Consider the following 25,035-nt stretch of genomic DNA (forward strand, 5'->3'; position numbering starts at 1 on the left):
ACTGTAGTACCGCGATCAGCGAACGTGTTGTACTGTACACCGTGACTGGGAATCGCTCTCGAGGTCAACCTCGCTCGCCCGATCACAGCCCGAATTATTCCGACGTTCACATCGGGTATAGCCGAAAATTGGACTAACATACAATTACGTTATGCCCGCGAATAGCCGACCATTTCCGAATGAAGCCGACTTTTGTTTCGCTCAACGCGGAAGAGAAAGTCGACGCTTGAGAGCTTTGGTTTTCTGCGTAAGAGTAGGGCCTAGCCTGATGGGTTTGGTAGGTTTTTGATCAAATCTAAAGCGACCACAAGTTACTGAGTCTCATTTTTCATACTTTCGAAACGCCACGTCAATCTATCCATGGTCGATCACGATGTCAAGTCAAGTCGATCGACATCGCGTTTTGTGGAGGGGCCGTGTGGTTGTGTGCATCGCGGAAGAGAAAGTCGACGCTTGAAAACTTTGATTTTCTGACTTTGTCTGTTGGTTTTGGGAGGTTTAGATCAAATCTTAAAAACAAAATATTACTTGGTCTCACTTTTCGTACTTTTGAAACGCTAGTCGATCACAGTGTCAAATTTCAGGTCGACCGATATCGCGTCGTGTGTACTGTGTTACAATTGACTACCGGTGCTTTGTACACACACGGAGTACAGGCTGGCGTTCAGTGTCGTTAGTTTGAGGTTTTATCAAACATGAACACTGAAATTTAGCTCTCTTTTTCAATTATATTCAACATCAGCAAAAAAATCAATAATCAGCTCGCGGATTCGTTTTATTGTGAAATTAGTACAGTGAATTAAAATCACTGAAAATTGTGTTCCTATAATTCATTGAATTGAATAAACTCTTTGATTTTACTGTATCTTCAATCAAGTTTATTTAAATCAGTAAAACACTCTGTACAGCCAGGCTGGTCAGGATTCTAGCGGATCGTTATCTGGGTTATGAAAACCCTAGGCCCCATTCTATGATGTATTTCAAAATGTTTGTTCAAGTCATGAGCTAAACATAATTCTACACAACAGTCTGGTGAAATTTTGCTATTATCCTTGTTAACTGAATGCAGTTGACAGGCCCGAGTGATATCAAATTAATTTTTCTGACTTTTTAAAACTTTATCCCTTGAAAACATGTTGTAATTGGCAATGATAATGATTATTCTGTATTCTGAAATGGTCTTTAATACTGTACAAGAATGCATAAAATTACTCCAAAATGTCTTCAAAATTTAAAAATTTCTTGCCATTGCTCAGAAATGTCTTCAAATTTAAAAATAATCCTTAACACTCTCATGCTGAAATGGTCTTTCATACAGTACAATAATGCATGAAATTACTCCAAAATGTCTTCAAATTTTAAAAATTTCTTGCACACAGGGAGGGGACCCCTCCCTTATACCCTCCCCCCTGTGTGTATGTTGGAATAGCCTTTTATACACTGTATAAGAATGCATGAAATTGCTCAGAACTGTCTCTCCCCCCCCCCCCCCCCCCCCCCCCCCCCGCCCAGGGAACCTGGTTGCACACAGAAGCTAACCGCCTACTTTTCTGAATTTTCCGCCTACTTCAAAAATTTTGAGAACCCTGTGTGTATAACATCTGTCGTGCTGGCAATGCTAACAATTTGAATATCAACATACATGTACTTATAGAAGCAACATGGGAAATCATACCTGTTTAAACTACAGTAAATATTCTCAAAAGTTAAAGCTACATGTATTTTCCCTTTAACCCTTTCAGACCTAAACCCCTATATATAGGGGTAGCTCTGGTAAGTTACCAGAAAGTCAGGCCTGAAAAGGTTGTGTTTCTATAACTTATACATGTAGTTATCAGTCACTCAGTGCTGCATTGAATTCTGTCAATGATGCTTGAATAGCTATGAATCATTGTATTAAAGCTGGTAAAGGTTCCTCATAAAAATAGATACATCTAATAGTTGAGCAATTGGTTACAACATGTTGTGTTACAAATTTTTGCTGAGATTTAGGAACCCCTGTAAAACTGGCGAGTGACTGCATTGATACGTGTAGCAAAGGGAACCCTGGTATGATTTCATGGCTTTATTTGGTCAACTGAAACAATACAAAAGCAATTTAGTACACTTTTTTTAGATTAAATATATACCGGTACAAGTATATTTCAAGATATCCAGGGCATCCAAGCAATTGATATGTGCAAGTACAGAACAATGTATAAAACAGCTACTTTTCAAAGGTAAAAGAAACCTACCATTTCTATCTTGGTAAATGGTTTGGAAACCCTGGTAACATTTTTGTGATTTCTGAAAGACTGTCTACATTTAATGGGGAACCACAGTAAAATTACAAAGAGATTTGGGGAAAATTTCATATCTTTCACAACAACACTGCAGTGTATGCATATATGTGCCATGTGAACTTGTACATCATCCCTGTTTAAAATATTTTGTACAACCACATAAAGAGTGACTTGCCAATTCCTTGTTGAAGTGTGTTGATTTCTTCTAACTGCTGATGATGTGTACTCTGTTTGAGACGGGCTTCCAACAGACTGACCTCATGGGCTTTCAAATCATACTGAGTCTTCACTTGCTGGTACCTGAAAGGTGAGTGTGAATTTTGTGATTTTCGGGATGAAAAATGTTAAAATAATATGTCTACTGGTACATGAAGGGTTGGTTTTTGTGAGATAATGCCAGTCATCCTGGATAAGTCTTTTTTGTGACACAGATGAATGTCTTAATGAAATCACAACAGAAATACCATGTGCTGAAAAAAATACGCAAAAGATAGTGGCTGCTGAACGTCATTTAGCAATCCATTATAAACCAAACTACATGTATATAGCACAACTTTATTGTTTCACATTCATTGGTTAAAGTGGACGTTTCCATGAGGAAGAGTGGCAGGGAATGTTTGCGTGTATTTGAGATGGCTTATGACACTGACCCTGAAGTTACTGTACCTGTCAGTTTCACCAGAACATTGACTTTTGTACATTTCAAGGACATTCAAGAGATTTGAGTAAACTGTACTTCACATCTCTATGTACAATTTTTTGTGGCAAGTGTGCGTATATCCAGAACAGTGTGAAATGTAACTTTTCTGATGCTGACTTACTTCTCAGCATCTTTCTTTATAGAGTCCAGTTCTTTAATGATGGCTGCTAATTCCTGCTCCTTCTGGTTCAGCTGGTCTTTGGCTTCTTTCAGTTTGTTGAGCGTTGCTAGGACTGGTGCTGATTTTGTACTGGCACCTTGACAAACAAACCAAAACAACACAGGATCGTGATTTTCTCCACTATTCTCAATCCTGTTCAAGGGTATTTGGACTCATAAATTTTGGTGACCCCCTCCCCAAGCAGTCATACACAAAAACACCAATTTCATAGTGAATAATACAATGCAAACTTTAGCACTTTTCTAACTCTGAACAAAACATAAACTATGCACTATCTATGCATGCCAATTTTTGGTGTTCACTTTTCAGAAGCAGTTCTACAGGGAATCTGAGATGAGTAATAAAGCCTTACTTGTGTACAACACCCTACATGTATTTCCTATTACATTTTCACAGCTTTCCCAAAGTACAGTATAGCAAAGAATAGTTAGAGTTTAAGAATTTATTTTTCCAAACATTTATCCAAAAGTGCATCTTGAGTAAAAGTGTACTGACCTCCAGAGAGTACACCAGATGGATCATACTGATCTCCTCCAAGGGTCACAGTCCGGGTCATGACCTTTGGGTCAAAGCACACCTGCAAGTCAAATGAAACGGGAAAATACAGTTTTTCAATACAGTCTTGGCAGAAGCAAAGATTTGTTCTTTAATAGGCCAAACGCGGAATTCAAATCGACCACGGTACAAACAAAGCCATGTGCGCAAACGCGCACAGACGTACGTGTATTTCCATACGCGTTCAGTACACATGTGGGTTTGTTTGTACAGGCATCACATGATTATTTGGGCGTACTGAGTATGTAGAAGGGCATACGCATCGCGTCCTTTTTATTCCGGAGTAGAACCATTAATGATTCACATGCCTGGTGTTTCAGCCGATAGACGGAGAAAATATATAATGTACACAATATATGGGAAGGAATCAATGCAGCGTGATGGAGACAAAACCTTCAATTCAAATCAATGTGCCTAGGCTTGCTGGGAAAGTCTCTAAGATAAGTAGGCCTGGGAGATTACATGATACAGTAGCTGTACAAAACCAACCTATCAGTACAAGCACATACAAACACATACGGAAATGCACATACATGTATGGAAATACACATATTTCTATGCATGTTTGTACAGGTGATTTTGTTTGTACCGTGTTCCATTTGAATTCCAGGTTTAACCCACTGAGCACACAGTCCAAACATACTTCTTATGGGTGGCATTGACGAGTTCTGTCAGACACAAATGAATGTAGGCTGATTTTGGCAAAATTAACTCAAAGACTTTACAAATGTTAGTACCTGGGCATAACGTTTGAAAAAGTGTTGCCACACTCAACATACAAATTAACTAACATGGCAGAGTAGACACATACTGGTATATCGGTACATTGTACAGCACATACCTTCTTTGCATTCTGCAGACCATCACACACCAGTGTTGTACCAAATGAATATTCCATAGCCGCCTTTACTTCCTTGTCATAGTCAATCAAAGACAGAGCAGTGTTCACATTTTCTTTACCAACCTGTGGCAAAAGGACAAAAACATATCAATCCTCTGAGTGCTAGCTCTAATAACAGCAGTCCTATACAGCAAAAACTATTACAGCTAACTCGAGTTTCTCAGATATTAGTTCAACAAAACTATTGAGAGGGCATAAGGTTTTCACCTGATCATATTGCAATAGTTGAGCAGCAACCAATCCTACATCTTCCAGGATGACAAAATATACCTGTAACCCGTTGCACATTCACATGTAAACTTTGAATCATGAGAAATTAAAATTCTCTGAAGTTCTTATTATTACTCTAGAAACACAACACAATAAACATTTCTTAGTTTTCTTTGAATGTTACTTTTATCAATATCCTACATATCATTCCAAAATATTGAAGTGGTTCTTTTGACAGCCCTTCCATTTATAACTTGGTTACAAAGGTAGCATCAATTAGATTTGACCACTGCAATTAATTGTAATTCTTCTGGGATTTTGATTTGATGATAACCAAGACTTTTTTTTTCCAACCTTCCCTTCAAACTTCTAAAAACCCCTTTCCCTCATAGACAAAAACATTTCTGGAAATGGAAATGTTAACCCTGACAATGATACCAACAGAATAATTTGGTAAATATAATATTGCTCCATAAGCTGGCTCTGTGATTGCCAAAATATTGGAACCAAGTGATTGCTGCTGTACTGACTTGCTTGACAATCCAACTTACCAACGATTCAGCTCTCTTCACAACATCTGGCGAAATGGTCTTGGAAGTGATCTTATTGAGGGGTATGAATGTGTAACGTCTCTTCAACTGTCCCTTCTGTAGCAGTTTCTTGACGGTTACCTCATTATCAACCACAACATTGTACAACTGAAAGTACAAGTGTATGTAAGAGATGTCAGTCAATTAAGTCACAACACACAATCTGGAGGTGACTGATGTATGTCACTCAATACACGTTTCAAGGAATAACAGACTCAACTATATGCTTCAAGTCTTGACAAGTTGACCTGTATGCATGAGTACTGTAAGTTAACCCTTTGAGTGCCAAAGTTGATTTTTGTTGCCTTTATACAATATAACACCAACAATTTCTTTCAGATCTAGATTTTCTGATTTATCATAAAATTTTGGTCAAAAAGTGTAGCCCATGAAAAGTTATGTTCATTTAATCCAAAATCATGAAAAACTTTCAGAAAAATTCTTAGCAATTGGTAAAATGTTGGCCTGATATTTTTGGAGAAAAATTACAGTGCTCAAAGGGTTAATATTAGCCTTGTCAGACCATTAATGATTTTTAATAGTTGTGATATGGAAACGAAACATTATTTAATTGAATGATCTCACCAAATTTAACAAAACAAACTTTGCATAACCAAGATCAGACCAGCAGTCCCATGATACCATTTTTTTTAACTAGCAAAACAATTTTCCAATAGTTTACTCTTTATCTGCCAAAGAAAAAAATTCTTGGGAGTCAAACAAGTGTTTTGTGATAAAAAAGCAAAAGATTTATCCAAGAGATATTCATGATTGAAAATCACCTCTTTTTGTGTGAAGCAGTGGCAGCAGAAAAGTTTGAAGAGTACCTGATATGGTTACTATACTCTCTAGTCAGAATACATCAATGTTTACCGGTACGCATGAAGTATGTATGCACATACAATTATGATAGAAGTTAAGAATTTGAAATGCTCGTTCAACAATGCTGTAATGTTGTATTCTTACTTTGCCACCAGCAGCGGCTTCCAAGGCAGCTGCCGTGTTGATGTCCTTGACATTGATCAGCTGGGCAACCAGACCTTTCACTTTACTGCGGTCAAAGTTCTTCTCAGGATCCTTGTACTCAAACTGCAGGTTGGGGTATCTTAGACGGAGCAAATGAAAGGAAAATTAAATTGACAGTGTACAGTGTAACCAAATTCCTACATGCACACAAGTACTGTAAAGTAGACTAGCTTTGCTCAGAACACTCAGAACTGGCAAACATTCAACACTATATTGTGTGAGAAAGTTGGTTGCATTGAAATTGGACAATTATTTATATAAAGAAATGAGAATGGATAAAGATTAGAAATGCCTATAAAAATATCATATTTTGACATTCATAGTTTCAGTACCAAATTTTGATAATATGCTATACACTTTGGCAAGAAATAAAGAATTTTCGTAATAAAGGACACATTTTGGTAATGAAATGAAGAATTTGGCAAACAATATTTTTATGCAAGAGTTGGATTTGGACCGTGGTTTGTGTATATAGAGGGGGTATGAAAGGCTTTGCAGACAACTCACTTTGCTTCCAGCGTATCCACTTGGTTTCTGAGCTTTGACACTTCTTCTGTCAGTTGTTTCCTTCTGTTTGCCAGTTCCTTGTCTTTTCCTTCTTCAAAATTCAGCTTCTTCATTTCAGCCTGGCAGTCAAACAACATCAAATGGAGTTCAAACAACAGACAAGAATTTTCTGTTGATACTTATTGCATTTTCTGCATATTCTGTTGAGATGTTCACCATTTGGAGTTTGGAGTTGACAAAAATAATTCAGACAACAACTTTGCCATGAAAGTTAAGTTTTTAAGATAGGGACAATGTTTACTCTGACATAATATATTTTGATATAGTGATGCCAGTCCATCATGCATGATTTAATCTCAATACACTGACATTTATGGTCTCTGCTCATTTTGTTGCCTGTTAAATTCATAGAGTGACAAACTTGGGTTACGGCTCTGGTACCTTGTATATAAACCACATAAGAGAATTCAATGAAATATTGCTTTCCCTAGAAAAGTAATTACTCAACACTTTTTCATCTGAGGTTCATAAATGTGACAAGGGCAAAGACAAAGGTAAAGTAAATTGTAGAATAGACACCAGTTTCAGTTGACTAAGCACAGAAACAGATAAGATTGTTATCACCTCTAGTTTTTCTTTATTCTTCTGCACTGCTTGAAATGCACTCTGGTCTTTTTGATATTCTTTTTCAGTTTTCTTCAGCTCAGCCTGTTTCTTCTTGATGTCCGTCTGAGACACCTTCAGTTTCATCTGGGCTTGTTTCGTTTGTGTCTCGGCTTCACAGATCAGATTCTTGGCATCTGAAATTCAACATAACAGCAGTTCCAGGAATTGAAAAAAACATCATGGCACTACTAAATTGGCAATGAATGACGTTCGTTTAAAGTAACTTTTCATGCCTGCTGTCTTGAGAAGATTTATTTTAAGTGGGGATGGAAGGGGTGTGGAGCAACTTCTGAAACGCAGTAAGCCATCATGTCATGCAGTGTTGCACTATGATAAATAGAGGAGAGCAGAGCAGTGCAGAGGGATGTTTGAAAAGAGCTGTGACTGAAACAGAGACCTAACTCTAATTGTATGAGGAGAACACAAATCTAAACAACCATTTGTTTTTCTACTTTTGGTAAATTTTGTTGGATTTTCATGTAGTAACCCATACATTTGTTTACACTTTGTGCACTCTCCACATATACTCCATGGTCACTTCAGTGCATTTACAGGTACAGGCACTGAAGTGAATGCATATGAACAGGATATGCAAAATCCGCAGTTCTTTGAAGGTGCTTGATTGCTTTCAGAGCCACACTGAAATCAAGTGAAATATTGGCATTACTATGATTGTCTGTCCTCACTGCAGCTGTCAACGTAGAATGCATTGAGATTGCAATGAAAGTACAGTAGAGGTAGGTCCTTTTTTGCATGTTGACCTCATGGGGCATAATACAAAGCCACTTTTGCAGCAGTGTTCTCCCTAGGCCCTTCAAGCATCACGTCTCCGTGACGCTTGCCTTGATTGCCATGACGCTTGCTACAATGCCATGACGCTTCAGATTTTTCCCGACACCCTTGATTGACAGCCCCACTTGACAGCTCAGTGTATTCATTGGCATGGGACATCTGCCGAAACTAGCCTTATCAACATCGTTTTCAGTCCTGAATAGACTTTTTCATGTCGATTGACGGGTTTACATTAATCAATTGACACGTACATAGGTGTTGAAAAACACCGGACGAGCAGCACATCGGTGTGGCCGTGACTTTGATCTTGTTGGTTGAGCGCCGTGTTAATGGCCGTTTATCGTGGGAGAATTACAGTGACGTCGACGCCGTGAAAATGCTGGTGGTCAAGCTATCGGTCAAAATAGCGACCCTCAAAAAAGGTTTATAAGGCGTCTATACTGATTACGGTTTGTCTACATGAAATCTCCATGGCAGCATTGCGAATGTAAATTTGTATTTTAATTATTTTTCTGTTCTTGTTGTTGAGACAAACGGTGAAAGTATCAGAGCAAGCAAACGGTAGAGTTCGTGGGCTGCAACGTTCCGTTTACGTCATATTACGCTACGCTGACTTGACCTAGTTTCGCGATGTTGGGGTCACTGTCATTTTACAAGTTTTTTTTTGGCTAATTCCGCAATCGTTCTTTTGCATTATTGTCATCTTTTTTTTTATTTCGCACAAAGTTTTTAAAAAACATGAGTTTGGATTAACTTTTTGGTCGCGAAATGATGTCTACTGTGCCATGTGACGTAAACAGGTCGGGCGATTTCCAAGATGGCGGTCGATGTGTGGGCTTTGAGCGTTTCGCGCTGTTTTCAAGTTCAGGTCTCGTTTCAGGTTCGCTAAGGAGGCAAGTTATTAAAACGACAGGCGTTTCATGATTTTGGTGACGATCATCCGTACGTATGAATTTTCTGTTATGGTAAACCGTAACAGTTCCTCTATTCATTGGGACCGTGACTGTAACGTGTTATATGTGCTCAAAAACTCGCTGGGGTACACAGCCCTGATTGTGTGGCTTCGTTGCTCTGTATAATTTCGTAAACAAGTGACGCAATGTTTTATCGCAAATGTTTCTCCATGCAAGGAGAGTACGAGTTGAATTTTTACAACTGAAGTTGGACTGTTGTATGAATTTATTTCAGTTCATGGTGCCCCTGATATGTATGTTCATGCAGCAGTGTGTAAGTGAAATAAAAGGCATACTAAATGACTACAATTTGCAGTGACTGTTTTTATGTGTGTATGTATTTAAATATATTTTAACCCTTTTCCTGCCAGACAGTAATAACTGTATCACATCCCCATCAGCCAAGTCAGTAAAAAGCGGTATTGAGCCAAAACATGACGTATTTTCACCCACTTGGCTTGGTATGTTATAGCATCTTTTGTCCAAAAAAAATCAACTTTACAGTATTATGTTTTCAACAGCCTTCAAATGTACAGTATTATGTTAAAATACATCATATTGAATATGTTGTGTTTCATTAATTGTAACCATCTTGACCTGGTGGTAAAATATGGACTTGGCAGGAAAAGGGTTAATGTATGCATATTAATTATGTAAATGTTATGCACATTTCCGACATGCTTGCCCTTGATCCTAGGGAGAACACTTTTGCAGGAATGTGGGGGCCTTTTTTTCAGTGTCAAACATAGGCAGAATAGATAAGCATATAACTGCACTACCAGATCTGTCATCACTCACCCATCAGCTGATCTGCTAGAGTTTTATCTTCACCATCATCATTACTTGAGAGACCAGCTGACACTGCGTGGAAGTGTTTCTGGGCTGCGGTCACTGCCTCTGCATCCTCTTTGCTGTTATCTTGCAACTTGGTGAAACTACTGTTGATTTTCTCGACTTCCTTTTCCTTGGATTTGAGAGCAGCTTGGTCCTACAATGAATGTGTATATTTAAAATGTCTTTGTCATCATTATTTTTTTATTTTCAACAAAGAGAATCCAATGCTGAACATGCCAAATTTTTCTATATCCACTCTTTTTTCCTTAAAAGAGACTACAGGTGTCTGCTTCAATTGTACAGTTGAGAGAGAGACATATGAACTGGCAATTACATTAAAATACATGTATATAGTATTCAAACAAGGTCTGTATGAAAATATTTCAAAAGTTCAAGATGATTTGATATATGCAATGCCAGTTGGTAGTAACACCATGTGAAATTTTTAATTTTACGCTAAATATTGTGAGCTTTTGAAACTCGATTTTTTTTTCAAGTACATCTGGAGGTATCTTTGAAAGAAAGAAAGAGGAGTTTCAGAAAACTGGACTTTGTTAGAAACAGCTTTAATTAATGATTCTTTTACTTAAAGGGTATTACAGACTAAATCACGTATATTAGACTGAAGTCAGTTGAAAGTATAAATCACATGAGTTAGACTGAACTGAGTTGAAAGTATGGTAAATCTTCCACAGACGGTAAATCTTCAAAATGTTTCAGCTGGTTTGATGTGTCATACATTCAATGCAAATCAGTGCAAATTTATTTTTTCAAAATATCAACAATGAAAATGGTAGCTGTTCTGAGCCGGAATTTCTTGTAGTTTTTTGAGACGTCATGAACATAAATGAGACATTCAACAGAATACAACTCGTTGCAAATGATTGGAAGTTTACATGTCTCAATTGCCCAGTGCAACCGAAGTAAAGTTTCACAAATCAGAACTTGAAAATAGATGACCTACCTCCTTGTAGTTCTTCTCAAGATCTTTCTTCTTTTTCTTCTCGGTTTTCAGAGACTCTTTCTTGTGGTCCAGTGCAGCCTGTGCCTTGGCGTCTTTCTTCTGCACCTCTGTTAGCTCTGCTTCCAGCTTGTCCATGGCACCCCCTGCTTCAGCATCCCTCTTCTTTTCCAGCTCCCGGATGGCTGTTGTCAACTCGACAATTTTATCATCAATCTGGCCAAAATTTAAATTCATAAATGTCCGTACATAAGATTGGCAATCTAAAAGTTTATAGTTCACCATCTATGTATAGTCTATAGGAACCAGCTTTTATGAACACAACAACAATAGAGAAATTTATTTGGTAAACTCAAAAGTCATAAAAATTTTTGGGAACTTCCCATTTGTCCTCTTTCTCTGAGTACTTGAGGTTCAATTTTCCTCTTTTGTAGCAGTGACTGCATGGTTGAAAAGGCCGCTCACTGTTATCAATATGCTAAAAATATTTTGGGTCAACTGAGTTATATTTAGCAAATCAAGACTTGTGAATTCATTTAGCAAAAGTTTCAAGGGGTCACTTTGATACTTCCAGGACTTCCTCCATTTATGTGTCCTGTAAAATTCTAGAACTTTCCAGGAGTGTATTGCCCACTGGGCTTTGTTGATTAATTTAAACACCACCAGAGCCGGTGGAAATTTTCACGCTCCTTATTGACAGAACATTGTCAACCACCTATCTTTTACTGGCAACCCTTTGAAGATCATTACTACTATGGTGGCAGTGAGTGCTACATGTATCACAGAAGGTACAGCAAAAATTACGTTACCTCTTTCAGTTTATCTCTGAGTTTGTTCATGGCCTGGGCCATATGTTCCATCTCTTCTGCAGACTGCTTGCTGGTCTCGTCTGCACACAGGAACTGGTAAGCAATGTGCAGCTTGCTCAGGTGATCCAGTTCTCGCTGCACTTTCTGGAATTCCAAGTATGAGGAGCGCTCGTCCTTCAGTTTCTTCAGAGTAGGAGTGATCTCTTCTGCCAGAATCTGAGCAATGAATCAGAACAAAAGAAATAGAAGTGATAAGATACGCGGGATGTTAAAGTTGTGAGTTTGAAAGATAAAAGTCCATTATTTTGGATGACATATTTCTGATATTATGAAGCTCTAGCTATATTGCGTAAATAACGAGGAAATTTTTTGTGTTTTCTAATTTTTCAGAAAAACTCTGACAAATTTGCCTTTGATCCTCAAAGTTGTTCAATTTCATGCATAAATCTACATCACGCTGGTACATTTAAATGTACTGCGTGAGACGAGTACTACAGTAGTACTGTGATGATTGAAATTTACATACATGTAGTATATGCTCTGCACTGACATGTCACTGACTTTATATTTACACTATCAGCTAACATAAAGGTCCATGCTCATTCACTTATCCACCCATCCATCCTTATTTTTCTGCATACCAAGTATGGATTGGCCCATCCCATTTTCAAAGGATGGCAATATACCAAAGTCTGGTAGTATATTGGTTAAACCTGTTGGACTCACATTGTTTATTTCTTTCAATTTGAAGTCTTTCTTCTCTATTGTCTTTTGCGCCGATGCTTTCTTCTGTTCATACATACTTGTACCGGCAGCTTCCTCAATCATGGCTAGAATCTGAAATGAACAGGCAGACGATAATGACTTTACATGATATGTTCCTCTTGATTCTAACACGCCTGTGTGGTAGGTGTATACATGTATGTCAGTATATATCTCTCTGTGTATGTGTCCCTTATCCTGCAAAGTTCATACATGTATGTCATCACCAGCTCAAGTTGGTTAAAAGCAGTGAGGCGTAACGTGTCCCATATGAGATATTTTAAGAAAGACTTAACATTTGAAGGCCCCTAAATACAGAGATACTGTAAACATGATTTCTACTGGCTAAATCTGCTATAAAATATCATGCCAAGTACATGCAGGTGATACTGCCCGATAGGATAAGGGATATACCTGAAATTCATTTACATGTGCTATCTTAGATATCTCTTTTGTGTTGACTGCGTCTAGCATGCATCAGCTTGCCTTAGTGGAGTGATCGAAATACTCATTTGTTTCATTAACATGTAGATGATGTTCCACTTTTTCTTACAAAACCACATGTACTGTATACCATTATGGTAAGTTTGTCAAGCTGAACTCACACACACTCTACATGTCAGACAGTTTGTATAGTCCCATTTCGCAAATAAACTTTTTGAGACTGTTTTCATACGGACATAAAGTCTGCATGTACTCTTGTTTGACTGATTTTCACAATGCACAAAGAACGTTAACGTATCTTTTCAGCATTCTTTCAAGTGACATCATGATAATAAAGCATACATTTTGTACACAAGTACATGTACTAGACAATACATGTAGGTCTTGTCCACTCCAGTACTGATTATTACTGATTATTATTACTGAAAATACCATACAAGAAAAATTGGTGTAACAAAACAGGCAAAGAGATGAGCTAGTACTCTATAGTATGGATTCAGAAGAAGAACGCATTGGCACTCACCTCAGGAGGTTTCATATTTAACACTTTTGTAATCCGACCCTGTGGAACAGAAAAGTATGAATGAGGGCCCATTATGAGGAGACAATGCCATGTAAGGCTTGCATCTGAGTCGAAGCAGTCCAATCTATTATTTTGCTGATTTTTGCAAGTTCTATCAATGGCAATCCGCATTTCTCTTTTCAACAACAGAAACGCATACAATGGATGTATTCTGTGCAGAACTGTGGCAGAATGCAGTATTAAAATTTCATCGCTTGGGAAATACTCAAAATGTCTATATATGATAATGAAAGTACTGTACATGTCGTCGGATTAAAAACGGTACGATGGCTTACCTGCATTATGAGGAAATGTGGATTGTTGATGTTGAGCTGAACAGATCTGAATAGATCCTGTACTCTTGCATTCTGTGCATTGCTACCATTGATAAGGTACTTGTTACGTCCACCAATGACAACCTGAAAGAAGATGCCAAGTTGAGGATAAGTTCATGGTTGTATGGAGCTTATGTTATGATATCATTTTTCATCTCTTTTCAAAGAAGACACTGAAAAGAACCCTAATCCTGAAACCATGTGTTGATAAATAAGAGAAAATAAAAGAACATAAGTCTTCAATTACGAGTGATGTGTGAGAAAATGAATGCCCTCAGGAGCTGTACTGTCTCTGGCAAGTTTTCCACACTGTAGCTACTAGTTTATTCAGCTGGTACCTACATGTAAAGTGTTGACTTGTCTGCTTGAGGACACTAACGCTGGGCCAGAGATCTCATTTTGGCTTCTCACTCATGGGCCACGTATATCTGAAAATGTTTTTCCGTCACCTCCCCAGGTGTGTAGGTAATCTATCAAAAGTAAGTTTAACAACATGCATCGAGAGGACAATAAATGAAACATTGTGGTCTACCAGACATTCCCATGTACATGTAGGGTATAGAGCTTAAAAATAAAGTTGGCTACCAACCTGTCTCGTAACGGTAATTTCATCATATCCGTCATAGCCAACAGGGCTCTGTTTCTTGTCAACATTGTCAAAGGTGATGGTCACTGTTGCCTTGGTTATGCCTGACTGTCCACCTTTGTATACTAGCTCCTGCAGATTACTGGCACGCACCTGTTGGTGTTCAGAAAAACAAACAGGTAAATACTCAGTGATCTGAATGTACAAATTTATTCCCTAACAATGGGCGAGGACTCTTCAAAATAATAACAGTCACCAGTTTTCTCTGTGGAGGCTCTAGTGCAGGGCAGAAACAAAGAGACCTGTACATGTACGCAGGCCAATAGTCAACCCATTTCTCTGTTCATAGTATGCATGAGTTTACTTCACTCTGAGAGTAAAATTTATTAGACTAGATAGAACCTCAGCAAGGTCACCTGAAAGAAATGATGAAACAGCTAATAGTAAAATGCTATTCAAATGACAAGGATAAAATTTTAAGTATAATCAGTCTTTTTAGTATGTACATGTAAGAGATGAATACACCAAGCGTTCCAAATTAGGTATTTGATTAGTACTGTATAAACACCATGATTTGTTGAGGCTCTTGACATCTCTCAAAATATGAGAAAATCAGGGTCAAAACTACTGTAGTTTTCATGTTTTATCAATACTTCTAAAAAAACTGAGAGGTACTGAACACTAGGTAATTTGTGAAATCAAATTGGATTTTCGAGAGGATCATTTGATCTGGTGTTCTTGTATTGCCAATCTGGGGGCGGGGAGGGGGCTATCTATCCGAAATTAGAATGTACATCTGATAATTATTGAAAGGAATAAATAAACTTTAAAGTCGTGCACTAATTTTACATGAAAGAGTAAAATGGAAAGACTGGACTTGTGTCGACTGTCATAACATGTGCATTACACTATTACAGTGAAATGCACACTGTTTTGAAACCCTGCACTTTCCAATGCAGTATGCAATGAAGTTGCAGCTCGAGGTTTTGCCTGGGTATGTGGGTCGGACAGCAAACTTCGACCAATATACCCAGACAAATCCTCTAGCTACACTACGAATAGTTAGCCCTACATACGATGCTGTGTGTTCCCACCTCCGGTGAGAGGCCGTATACTATATACGGTATGACGCCAGGAACACACAGCATCGTACGCAGGTTACCAGGCAAAACTTCGAGCACAGCAGCCATAGCCGATGGCAAAATCATACATGTAAAAGAGGTTAGTGCATATATAATGGAGCTCTGTGTATGGTACCGAAAAGGAGTCGAGTCACAGACGTTCGTGTGGAGGGGTTGTGGTCTACTACCTCCATGGTCTTAGTATAGCCGGGGCCCGGCCCGGGCGGCGTAATGAAAACAAATTTAATTAAAATGTTCATGTTGATCTTGATGTACTATAGCAATTTCAAGTGGTGAACATCTTCAAAAAATTTCAACGTTTTATACAAATGTAAACCGTCTTTTCATTAAAATGCTTCGGCTAACTAGGAGAATCGTACGGATCTCATCCTACCTGTTGTAAATTGGTGATACCCAGAAGAAAACAAATCGAATCCAAAATGTTAGATTTTCCACTGCCATTCAATCCTGTGATCGCATTGAACAGCGGGTCGAAACCCTTGACTTCTGTCCTTTGGGCGTAAGATTTGAAGCCATCGATGACAATTTCTTTGATCCACATGGCTGAAATTGAGGTAAGGCCGGCAAAATTACGAAAAACTGCACAGTTCGGGAAAACTACTGAGCAGCTCTAAGCCGAAGTGCGGAGAAAATTGAAAATGGCGCCGAAGTAACGGTTGACAAGAACTAGGCATGCGCATGCAATCCCATGATGCATCGCTGTAACAATATGTCTGCGCCCATTACGGAAATAGGGCTTGTCACGTATTCATTCAATAAATGACATATGGAAAGCGAGTGTACCATCACAGTGCACAGTGTTGCGTCAGAGAATTACTTCAAGCACACCAGGTTGGTAATTTGTTCCCCTATTATGCCATACTTCAAGATTTTATGAAGCATTTCACAAGTTGACCTCCGTACCACCGAACAACACGAGTCATACCTTATGCGGTCGAAGCGCTTTCATCATGGATGTAAAAAGTAGAACTATTTTTACATCCATGCTTTCATGGAGGTAGAAGGAGATGCACTTTCCCAAGGTTCCCACTGTTTCAGACCCCAAACATTTTGGAGTCTGAAATGGGAGCTAAGATAAAGGCTACTATCGTAAGTCCTAGAATTATTTTGATAAGGGTCAGAACATCAATAAGTGTGAGCAGAGCAGAGTATTACACACTTACCACTGGTAATATACCACCTCTATTCCACCTGTCTAACACACTCTATCGCATGAGGCAAAGGGGACAGATCAGATTAGTTATTTCAGTCTGTACCGCTTCAATAACTATTCATCAGTTCAAGTGGTAATTCTAGTGAATGTTAGCAAGGTCTTTAAATTAATTTACCACTTGCTTCCTAATTTTTCTAGGGGACACTCAAGAGAAATATTGTAGCTACTGAAATTTTAAGGTGAATGGCTATACATGTAAAAAGTATCAAATAAGGAACATCAATTTCAAATTTTACCAAGATCATGATTGCAATAATAATCAATGTACATGTATTGTACCAGCTCTGTTTTAGCCCAAGCTTCCTGCAAAATAAGTGACTACTATTTTATTTAACTTTTTTCATCAGTATGGAAGTCTATTAACCCTCTGTGCTGATAATTCTTGAAGATGACAAGCAGTGGTGTTGCATTCAGTACTGATGCTACTGATGCCATACAAAGAACAGTAGTGACTGTCAACTCGGAGGAGAAGAAAGACAAAGATGAATTACTAAGGATATACGAAGTACAAAGATGTGTTGATTACATCAATACAAACAAATATGAAAAGGTAATTAGAATGTGTTTTGAGAAATGATAACAGGTAAAAATAATAAAAGCTTGTTCAGGCTGTGATCTACCAGTTTGGTTAGTCAGAAAAATTCATTTTCACCAACTACATGTACAGTATACAATGCATATTTTCACAAAAACAAGCAGCAATTGCCAAAATTCCTAAAGAAACACTTTATTTTGAGACCCTTTGTTGTGATTTGTTTTTCATTTGTTGTCATATTTCAATCTGCTTTTTATGTCTACAGATTTTGAAAAATGTTAACTGTAGGTCAACTTCTTAATTGCTGTCTTTAGAATAACAAGGAGCATGGTTACTCTATCCATGGTTACTCTATCCTGTCTTTAGCGTAGGGTAACTGTGTTTAATTACCAATATATTATGTATTAGAGGAATCAGGAGGATACAGGAGCTGTTTCACAAAAACACTTCCGAATTACAAGTTCATTCATCTGTGTTCACCGCTGTGTTATACTTTTTCATATCCTTGAAGAAATTTATTTCCAAAATAAACTCTCACATCAACATAAAGTCAAAGTATTCATTGCACACTTTGATGCATATTTACCACTAGGTGGCGCTACAGTTTCCTGACTCAATGCTAGTGGATTCAGTTGCTGTGGAAAATGAACTCAGCAGACAGACCAGTGCCAAGTTTGTAGTTCTTGGTGATACATCATATGGAAGGTATGAAAGATACAATTTTCAATAATAAATATATGTACGTGTAGTATCTCTCTCTCTCTCTCTCTCTCTCTCTCTCTCTCTCTCTCTCTCTCTCTCTCTCTCTCTCTCTCTCTCTCTCTCTCTCTTATCACATCACATAAATTATCAATAATTGCTAAGGCCTTAACCACCATGGTTTGGCACTGATGCCATTGTTATTAATGGTGAATGTTGACCTGTTTACAGGGAAATGGGGTGAATAGGTGAACACTATATACAGTGTATTGGAACATGATGTTGGTATTTATCAAGAAAGTTACAGTTTGTAGAGCTTTGACCAAAGTATTGAATAAAATGTAATGAAAACATTTCTCATGTGTTTCTTCATTTCCACTGTTTTTTTTTTCATTCTTAGTTGCTGTGTCGATGAAGTTGCTGCCCAGCATGTGAATGCTGATAGCATCATCCACTTTGGAAGGACTTGCCTCAGTCCAACACGCCGCCTACCTGTCCTGTTTGTCTTTGGCCAGCAGGACATTGATGTGGAGCACTGTTTTTCCAGTTTTAAAGAACTGTTTCCAGACTCAATGAGTCATGTTGTCGTCCTGTATGATGTGGTCTATGCGCATTCCATTAGTGAGTACTCGATTAGTTATGTGCAATACTTTGCATAGAATTTGGCCTCCAAGGGTCCCATATGAAAAATCCTCCCTGTTGTTGACCACATCAAATGGCAAACAGATTCAGCCAAAGTGAGCACAGTCATTGAAGGATAGCAGTTTACACACCCATATTTGTTGAGCTGTTTATAATTAAAATGCACATAATACATTTTAAGCCTTTCTAGCTGATCGACAAAATAATATATATTTGTACATTATTGTTCCAAAAGTCAAAACCTCCTTTACCTCTCCCATGGTCCAATAAGGCACACCTTCAGCAATCATGTGATGCCATTTGATTGATATAATAATCAATATATACTGTATGTACATGTATCTACATGTTTAAACATTACGACATTTTGGATGAGAACTTCTTTCTGTCAATGCACACATATAATCCATTTTTCGAGGGAATTGTACTGATCAGCACTTTAAGACAACTCTCTAATGCAGTCAGTTTGTTACTCTACAGCGTGAAAAGACAGGTCACTTTGAGTGGCTTGCTTTACAACTTTTTGACTTTGCAGCTTTGGAAGGCAAGGTCACTTTTGGTGGCTAGCTTTTCAATTCACTTCTTTGTTCTCATAACACTGTGTTTTGTATCCTCTCCTCCTAGCTGCACTTTCAGAGAAACTGTGTCAAATGTATCCGAACGTTGTCATCTCGAGTTTAGAATACCCAAATTCTGTGGACATGAAAACTTCCAAGGAATATGGTGCCAGTCAATCAGCATCTCTTAGCAATCATACAGACTTGAAAACAATCATAAAATTTGGAAGAAGATTTACTTTGCATTCGGACAAGTCCATGGCTGACTTCAGTATGTTCTACATTGGAGGAGAGAGCCTCACACTAACAAACCTCATGATGACCTTTAACCGCTGCCAGTTTTGCAGTTATGACCCTGGCGCCAGGAGAGGTCGCCAGGAAACCGTCAACATCAACAAGTCGCTGATGAAGAGGTATTATTTAATTGAGAAAGCGAAGGATGCACATGTTGTAGGCATCGTAGCCGGAACACTTGGCGTGGCCAACTACTTGGACGTGATTTCCAGACTAAAGGAAATGATTAAACTGGCAGGGAAGAAGAGTTATATGTTTGTCATGGGAAAGATTAATGTACCTAAGATGGCAAATTTCATGGAAGTGGATGTGTTTGTCCTGGTGGCGTGCCCTGAAAACAGTCTGCTGGATTCCTCAGAGTATTACAAGCCGATTGTTACTCCTTTTGAAATGGAACTCGCCTGCAATCAGGCCAGAGAATGGACGGGGGAATATGAAACTGATTTTAGACAAATACTGCCTGGTGAGTGAACTATGCATCAAAATCAGAGTTAATTCATAAAGTGCTTTTGATGTCAAGTATATCTACGATGTCAAGTATATCTACACTACACTTGCATAGTATGGACCTAAATATGCCACAGAGGGTGTCATGACTAATGTTGAGACACCTCCATGAATGTGCCCTGTATTTGCTATGCGGCTTTGCCTTCAGTTGCATTCAACAAACTACAGTATGAAAGATACTGCGGAAGCAGTAGTCCTTTCAGAAGCTTGCTCTATCATTATGGACTTGTAAGATGTTTAAGTTGACTTAAAAGAATGTGTGTATAAGTATGAGAAAGGAATGTTATACAAATGTGAGCATTTTCTGGTCAATGGTTATTAATGCCATCGACTCAACAGACTTGCTTCAGTTGAAAAATAATATTGCATATCAGAAACACTGGTATTCATTATTGTAAAATCATCATGATCACTTCACCTCGATATGTTGACTTTCCTGGGAAGTGAAACTTTTTAAATTCTACTGTAACTGAAAATCTTTTCTGATTTTCATCACAAGGGGGCAGTACTTATGTAGACTTGCCATCATCTGAGACATCAATGGGGTTGAAGACTGACATATCCTTGATAACTGGTGGTGTGCGTCGACTAGGAAGAGAGGAGGAGGAGGTGAATGATGCAGCTAACTCAAGCGCTGTTGTCAAACGTGATGATGTTTTGACCGTCTCTACTGTGCATCATTCTGGAGGTAGCATATCTTTTCAACTTCTTTGTGGTTAAATTGGAGTTTCTTTAATCCTATCTGAGGCGGAGTACATGTACATGTACTAACAGTAGGCCAATGTACATCTAGCTGCTTAACATTGTGATTATTTCTGCGATATTGAATTCTTTGCTCATATTGACAAACTACTTCGATAAGTAATTCTCCAGCCACAATGAATACTACTGAAGATTATTGGTTAATCCATTAGTTTATTTAAATTTCAGAAAGTTCTGTACCCACATCTGTGGCTCAGGCTATTTTGATTTTCTCCCTAGCATTCCAGCACTTTCAGAAAATAGAATCCTACATACAAAATAACCATTAGAAGTAAATGTACATTCTGTACACTTCCAACTTCACATATTTTAATTTTTAAATTCAGACACTTTATACACTGTATCACTTCTCTTAGATCTTTTCATAAACTGTGTAAAATTTCTTAAAAATTCATATAGACATGGAGTAATACAAGGGCAGTGATTACTATACAGTATGACTATTGTTTAAGCAATAAAGCACACCCAGTGATGGTATACCACGAGATTTTGACCAGTTCACGACATATATGCACGAGCAATAGCGAAGTGAACTGGTCAAAATCGAGTGGTATACCATTGCTGGGTGTGATTTATTGCTATTATATCATAACAGTATATTGAAATTCTGGCATGGAACGTCAAAAACGGGTTTTTGCTCAAGCTGAGAGCTTGCGCATATGCCAGCCATGGTATATCGCCAATATACCACGGTTCTTTTCGCGTCTCGACCAATCAGATCGCTGCATTTGCGCCATCAATATACTGGTATGATTTAGAATATATTATCCAGTGTAGATCTTTTCCGTATCAATTCAAACAAAATATGTATTTGCTCCACATTGTCACAGTAGTATATTTAAGCTGAACATGTATAGAAAAAATGTCAAATTCTAGGAAAGTGAGGATTCCCTACATGTGTACATGTATACTTGTACCTGAGTGAGCATCATTGACCAGGAACTTCAACTGGTAACCAGACTTCTTACACTGCCCTGATGAATATATACGTGTCTTTGTTCAAGATATGTTCAGGATGGTTGGTAAAGGAGTACAGCTGAATACTTTCAGTCTTGTTTCAATTGGAGCCAATGTCTTGAGACTCTCTAACCATGCAGTAGGCAGCTTTTGCCAAAATATATCATACATCATTACCTGGGTAATCACCTAGACCTAGAAAACTTGGTGGGAAAACTGGCCAAAATGACTGCCCTCGATTTTAATTCTGATCATTGTTTGCTTTAAATATGTGTTTTCCTTTCAGTTTCTGCAAGTTTGACATGGTTTGGAAACACAGCAAAGTAGAGAGTTTTTCACCTACAATTTAACATATGAAAAGTAGTAAGAATCAAAAGAGAGTAATTCTATAATAACAAAGCAAAGTGTTCTTATCCTTTCTATTTCTCATTTTCTCCTCAACAGCTGAGTATTTAGCTTCCCGCTCATGGAGTGGACTTGAACAGAGACTTGGAGAAACTCCAGTATCAGATGCTGTAGAAGGTCAGAGGGGAATTGCAGCTGGCTATGCTAATGAACCAAAAGCAGAGACAAAGCAGTGACCTTTGAACTTTGACACCTGGTGCTATACTTTGAATAGTCATTGCCTTTCATTGAGGTTCACTGAATACTTAAAGATCAGATGATATATTTACGTTTTACCCAGGGAAGCCAAGTTTTCCAGCTTCTCCGACATACCTCAGATAGTGGTGGAAAGATTGCCCAGTACTTGTCTATCTGACCCTAGCACTGGTATGATATTTTCATACCCAAAGACATCTCTGAAATACACAATAATCAAGAATTTCTGGTCGAAACACACAATTCCAAAACATTTAGAGCTATGTAACTTTTACTTGGAACCACTCCAACAACAATGTACCTCAAAAGATGAAACATTGTGAGGGACCATCCCAGATTGTCTCGTATACATGTAGCAAACAGTTCACTCACCTACCTCTCAATGAAACTGAAAATTAATGGGATTTTTGTCATCAGGTAGTCCATCCCAGATTGTCTCATATATGATTGGGAGTTTAGTTGTTAGGTAGAGAGTTAACAGTAACAGTTTAAAAATAGCTATCGAATAGCGCTTGCCTGTAACAAGATGATGCAAAGTGATTGATGTTACAATGTAACTGGTCAATTTGGAATGATGTAATTGAGTGAGAGTGAAAACTCGGCAGCAGAGTACTTCTGTTTATGTTGGTACTTTGAAATAAAATCACTCCGAGACAAGAGTAAAAGTAAGGTTAATGACTTTTAAATGGTCTTCTCTTCCTTGAACAAAAATTTGCTTTTTTAAATCCTATGTAACAATTTGAGACTGTCACCAAGGATTTTTTTTGTTCTGGGTAATTCAGCAGTCAAACAGTCCTATACTTTTGAACGTTGATACATGTACTGTTGCATTTGAGTGATGTCATGTTATGAAAGGAAAAGATTCAAGTCCATGCTAATATAATGTCAGAAACAAAGAGACAATTTCACAAAAATCTATGCACATGGTACATCAAATGTGCATGCTGGATATTAATTTGTAATCATGAATATAAAGTACATGTACCAAAGCATTTGCAGTACTGCCAGGGCTCAATATCAACTTTTTTCCCGACATGCCCCTGTGTGTATTACAGTGTACTACAACATCCACCTGCTTCCCAGTACATGCACTGTGAGTTTGTGAATAATTAATAAAAAATCATCCTCTCCAATTTCCAATGCAAGCTCCTCTCTTTGGAGTTCTGTACCATATGACATTTTTGGTTCTATGGTATCTTTTACCATCCTTGAACCAAAGTTAATCTGCAGGGCCACAGGTTGATGCGTATCGAACTGCCCTGTTCAACGGATAGTATGTCTCATCATCAATGAATTTGTTTTAATTTTCGATAAAACATGAGAGTTTTTCCAGTCTAAATGACCAAAAGCAGAATGATTTGGCTTGTTCAGGCAAAGATCATAACAATATTCTGTATACTATTAACATGCAAAGTTTGCGAATTTATCTTGCAGTCTACCTGCACCAAGGTAGCATGGGCATACGTGATCCAGCATGCTCCCATTTCAATCCTGTGATGCAAGGGTATTATTATATGTATGATCACTTGAATAGCATTTACAAGGTCAGGAAAGGTAGTGACATTGTCTCCCAGGGAGGAACAGTCAGGAAATGAGATCACAGGAATTAAAACAACAGAATACTTCTGATACATGTACCAGTGAGGGCCGAAAGATGAGAAAAAGTTCTAACAACTCAGTGATTTCCTAACGTTTTCCATGTAATATGCACTATATAAGGACCTATGATGACAAACTTCAATCTGTAATGTAATGGCACAGTCATTGTGTGTGAGTTATGAATATGCTAAGGCTGTGTGTACTCCATGATTACATGTATGAACATCTACTTGATTGCAGCCTTATCGTTTCTCATAACTTGTCTAGGTTTCTGTGCTTCCCTTTGTAGTCTGAATTTACATCTTGGTCATAGTTAATTGTAGGAGGGACCCACTCTCAAAACCTCCCGTGGCAGCGTGTTGTCGGCCGGGGAGACTATACAGGCACTGTACAGTAGGAGTAAATCACATCTTATCTAAAACAAAATGTACATGAATCAGTACTTTGCTGTAATGTATTTGACAAAGACAAGTGATTTGTATTTTGAGTTTGTGTCAAGCAGTAGCCGTGTGTGACAGTAGTGTACTAGTTGTATAATTGTGGAAGGTAGACTTCCTCGCACAAGTTACATTCTCATGTCACTGAATATTTGCCATTTTCTCACCAAAGACATCGGAAATATCAGTATTTACACCTGATTGATAATCAGTATACTTATCATCATACATGACGCACATCGTGAAGCTGGAGTTCATTAAAATGTTTCTTTTTATTGGAATTTTGCCACAATGTCAATAGCGTCTTAAAGATCAGATGAGGAATTTTTATCAGGCTGTATTAGCTGTCAATATTTTTTCTCTTAGATCGGAGGTATTTGACTCGATATCACAGTTAAACTTTCCTACCTCAGTTTGATGCGGTTGTTACATTGA

General features: G+C 38.0%; 2 protein-coding genes across 4 annotated transcripts in view; one reads left to right on the forward strand and one right to left on the reverse strand.

Moving 5' to 3' along the window:
• LOC139138936 (structural maintenance of chromosomes protein 2-like) overlaps positions 1–16,453 on the reverse strand; it is a 29,386-nt gene extending 12,933 nt beyond the window's left edge. Inside the window, exons 1-16 of the mRNA XM_070707559.1 lie at positions 16,172–16,453; positions 14,660–14,809; positions 14,032–14,154; positions 13,697–13,735; positions 12,694–12,804; positions 11,968–12,183; positions 11,162–11,374; positions 10,162–10,351; positions 7,577–7,752; positions 6,953–7,071; positions 6,386–6,524; positions 5,381–5,527; positions 4,560–4,682; positions 3,659–3,740; positions 3,104–3,239; positions 2,458–2,582 (exon numbers count right to left, since the gene is read on the reverse strand). Coding sequence (XP_070563660.1) covers positions 2,458–2,582; positions 3,104–3,239; positions 3,659–3,740; positions 4,560–4,682; positions 5,381–5,527; positions 6,386–6,524; positions 6,953–7,071; positions 7,577–7,752; positions 10,162–10,351; positions 11,162–11,374; positions 11,968–12,183; positions 12,694–12,804; positions 13,697–13,735; positions 14,032–14,154; positions 14,660–14,809; positions 16,172–16,339 — 2,257 coding nt within the window. The 5' untranslated portion in view covers positions 16,340–16,453. The remainder of the gene's footprint in view (positions 1–2,457; positions 2,583–3,103; positions 3,240–3,658; positions 3,741–4,559; positions 4,683–5,380; positions 5,528–6,385; positions 6,525–6,952; positions 7,072–7,576; positions 7,753–10,161; positions 10,352–11,161; positions 11,375–11,967; positions 12,184–12,693; positions 12,805–13,696; positions 13,736–14,031; positions 14,155–14,659; positions 14,810–16,171) is intronic.
• A 44-nt stretch (positions 16,454–16,497) lies between these two features.
• On the forward strand, positions 16,498–24,881 carry LOC139138939 (2-(3-amino-3-carboxypropyl)histidine synthase subunit 2-like). 3 transcript variants are annotated; one of them, XM_070707562.1, is made up of 7 exons: positions 16,498–16,629; positions 17,359–17,561; positions 18,139–18,251; positions 18,646–18,866; positions 19,512–20,201; positions 20,745–20,933; positions 22,409–24,881. In XM_070707562.1, the coding sequence occupies exons 2-7, from the start codon at positions 17,400–17,402 to the stop codon at positions 22,543–22,545; spliced, it is 1,512 nt and encodes a 503-aa protein (XP_070563663.1). In that variant the 5' UTR covers positions 16,498–16,629; positions 17,359–17,399; the 3' UTR covers positions 22,546–24,881. The 3 variants fall into 3 exon arrangements, with proteins under 3 accessions (XP_070563663.1, XP_070563664.1, XP_070563665.1); XM_070707563.1 differs by having other exon boundaries at positions 16,501–16,629; positions 19,512–20,198; positions 20,742–20,933; positions 22,409–22,719; XM_070707564.1 differs by lacking the exons at positions 16,498–16,629; positions 17,359–17,561 and adding an exon at positions 17,613–17,638.
• The last annotated feature ends 154 nt before the right edge of the window (positions 24,882–25,035 follow it).

The sequence above is a fragment of the Ptychodera flava genome, chromosome 8, assembly GCF_041260155.1.
Source record: "Ptychodera flava strain L36383 chromosome 8, AS_Pfla_20210202, whole genome shotgun sequence".
NCBI classification, from domain to species: domain Eukaryota; kingdom Metazoa; phylum Hemichordata; class Enteropneusta; family Ptychoderidae; genus Ptychodera; species Ptychodera flava.

What these genes read in the sequence shown, in the direction of transcription:
- LOC139138939 (XM_070707562.1), top strand. Translation starts at nt 17,400, where the DNA reads ATGACAAGCAGTGGTGTTGCATTCAGTACTGATGCTACTGATGCCATA. An exon ending in TTTTAGACAAATACTGCCTG is followed by an intron (nt 20,202 to 20,744) that starts GTGAGTGAACTA and finishes TTTCATCACAAG; the next exon opens with GGGGCAGTACTTATGTAGAC. An exon ending in TACTGTGCATCATTCTGGAG is followed by an intron (nt 20,934 to 22,408) that starts GTAGCATATCTT and finishes TCTCCTCAACAG; the next exon opens with CTGAGTATTTAGCTTCCCGC.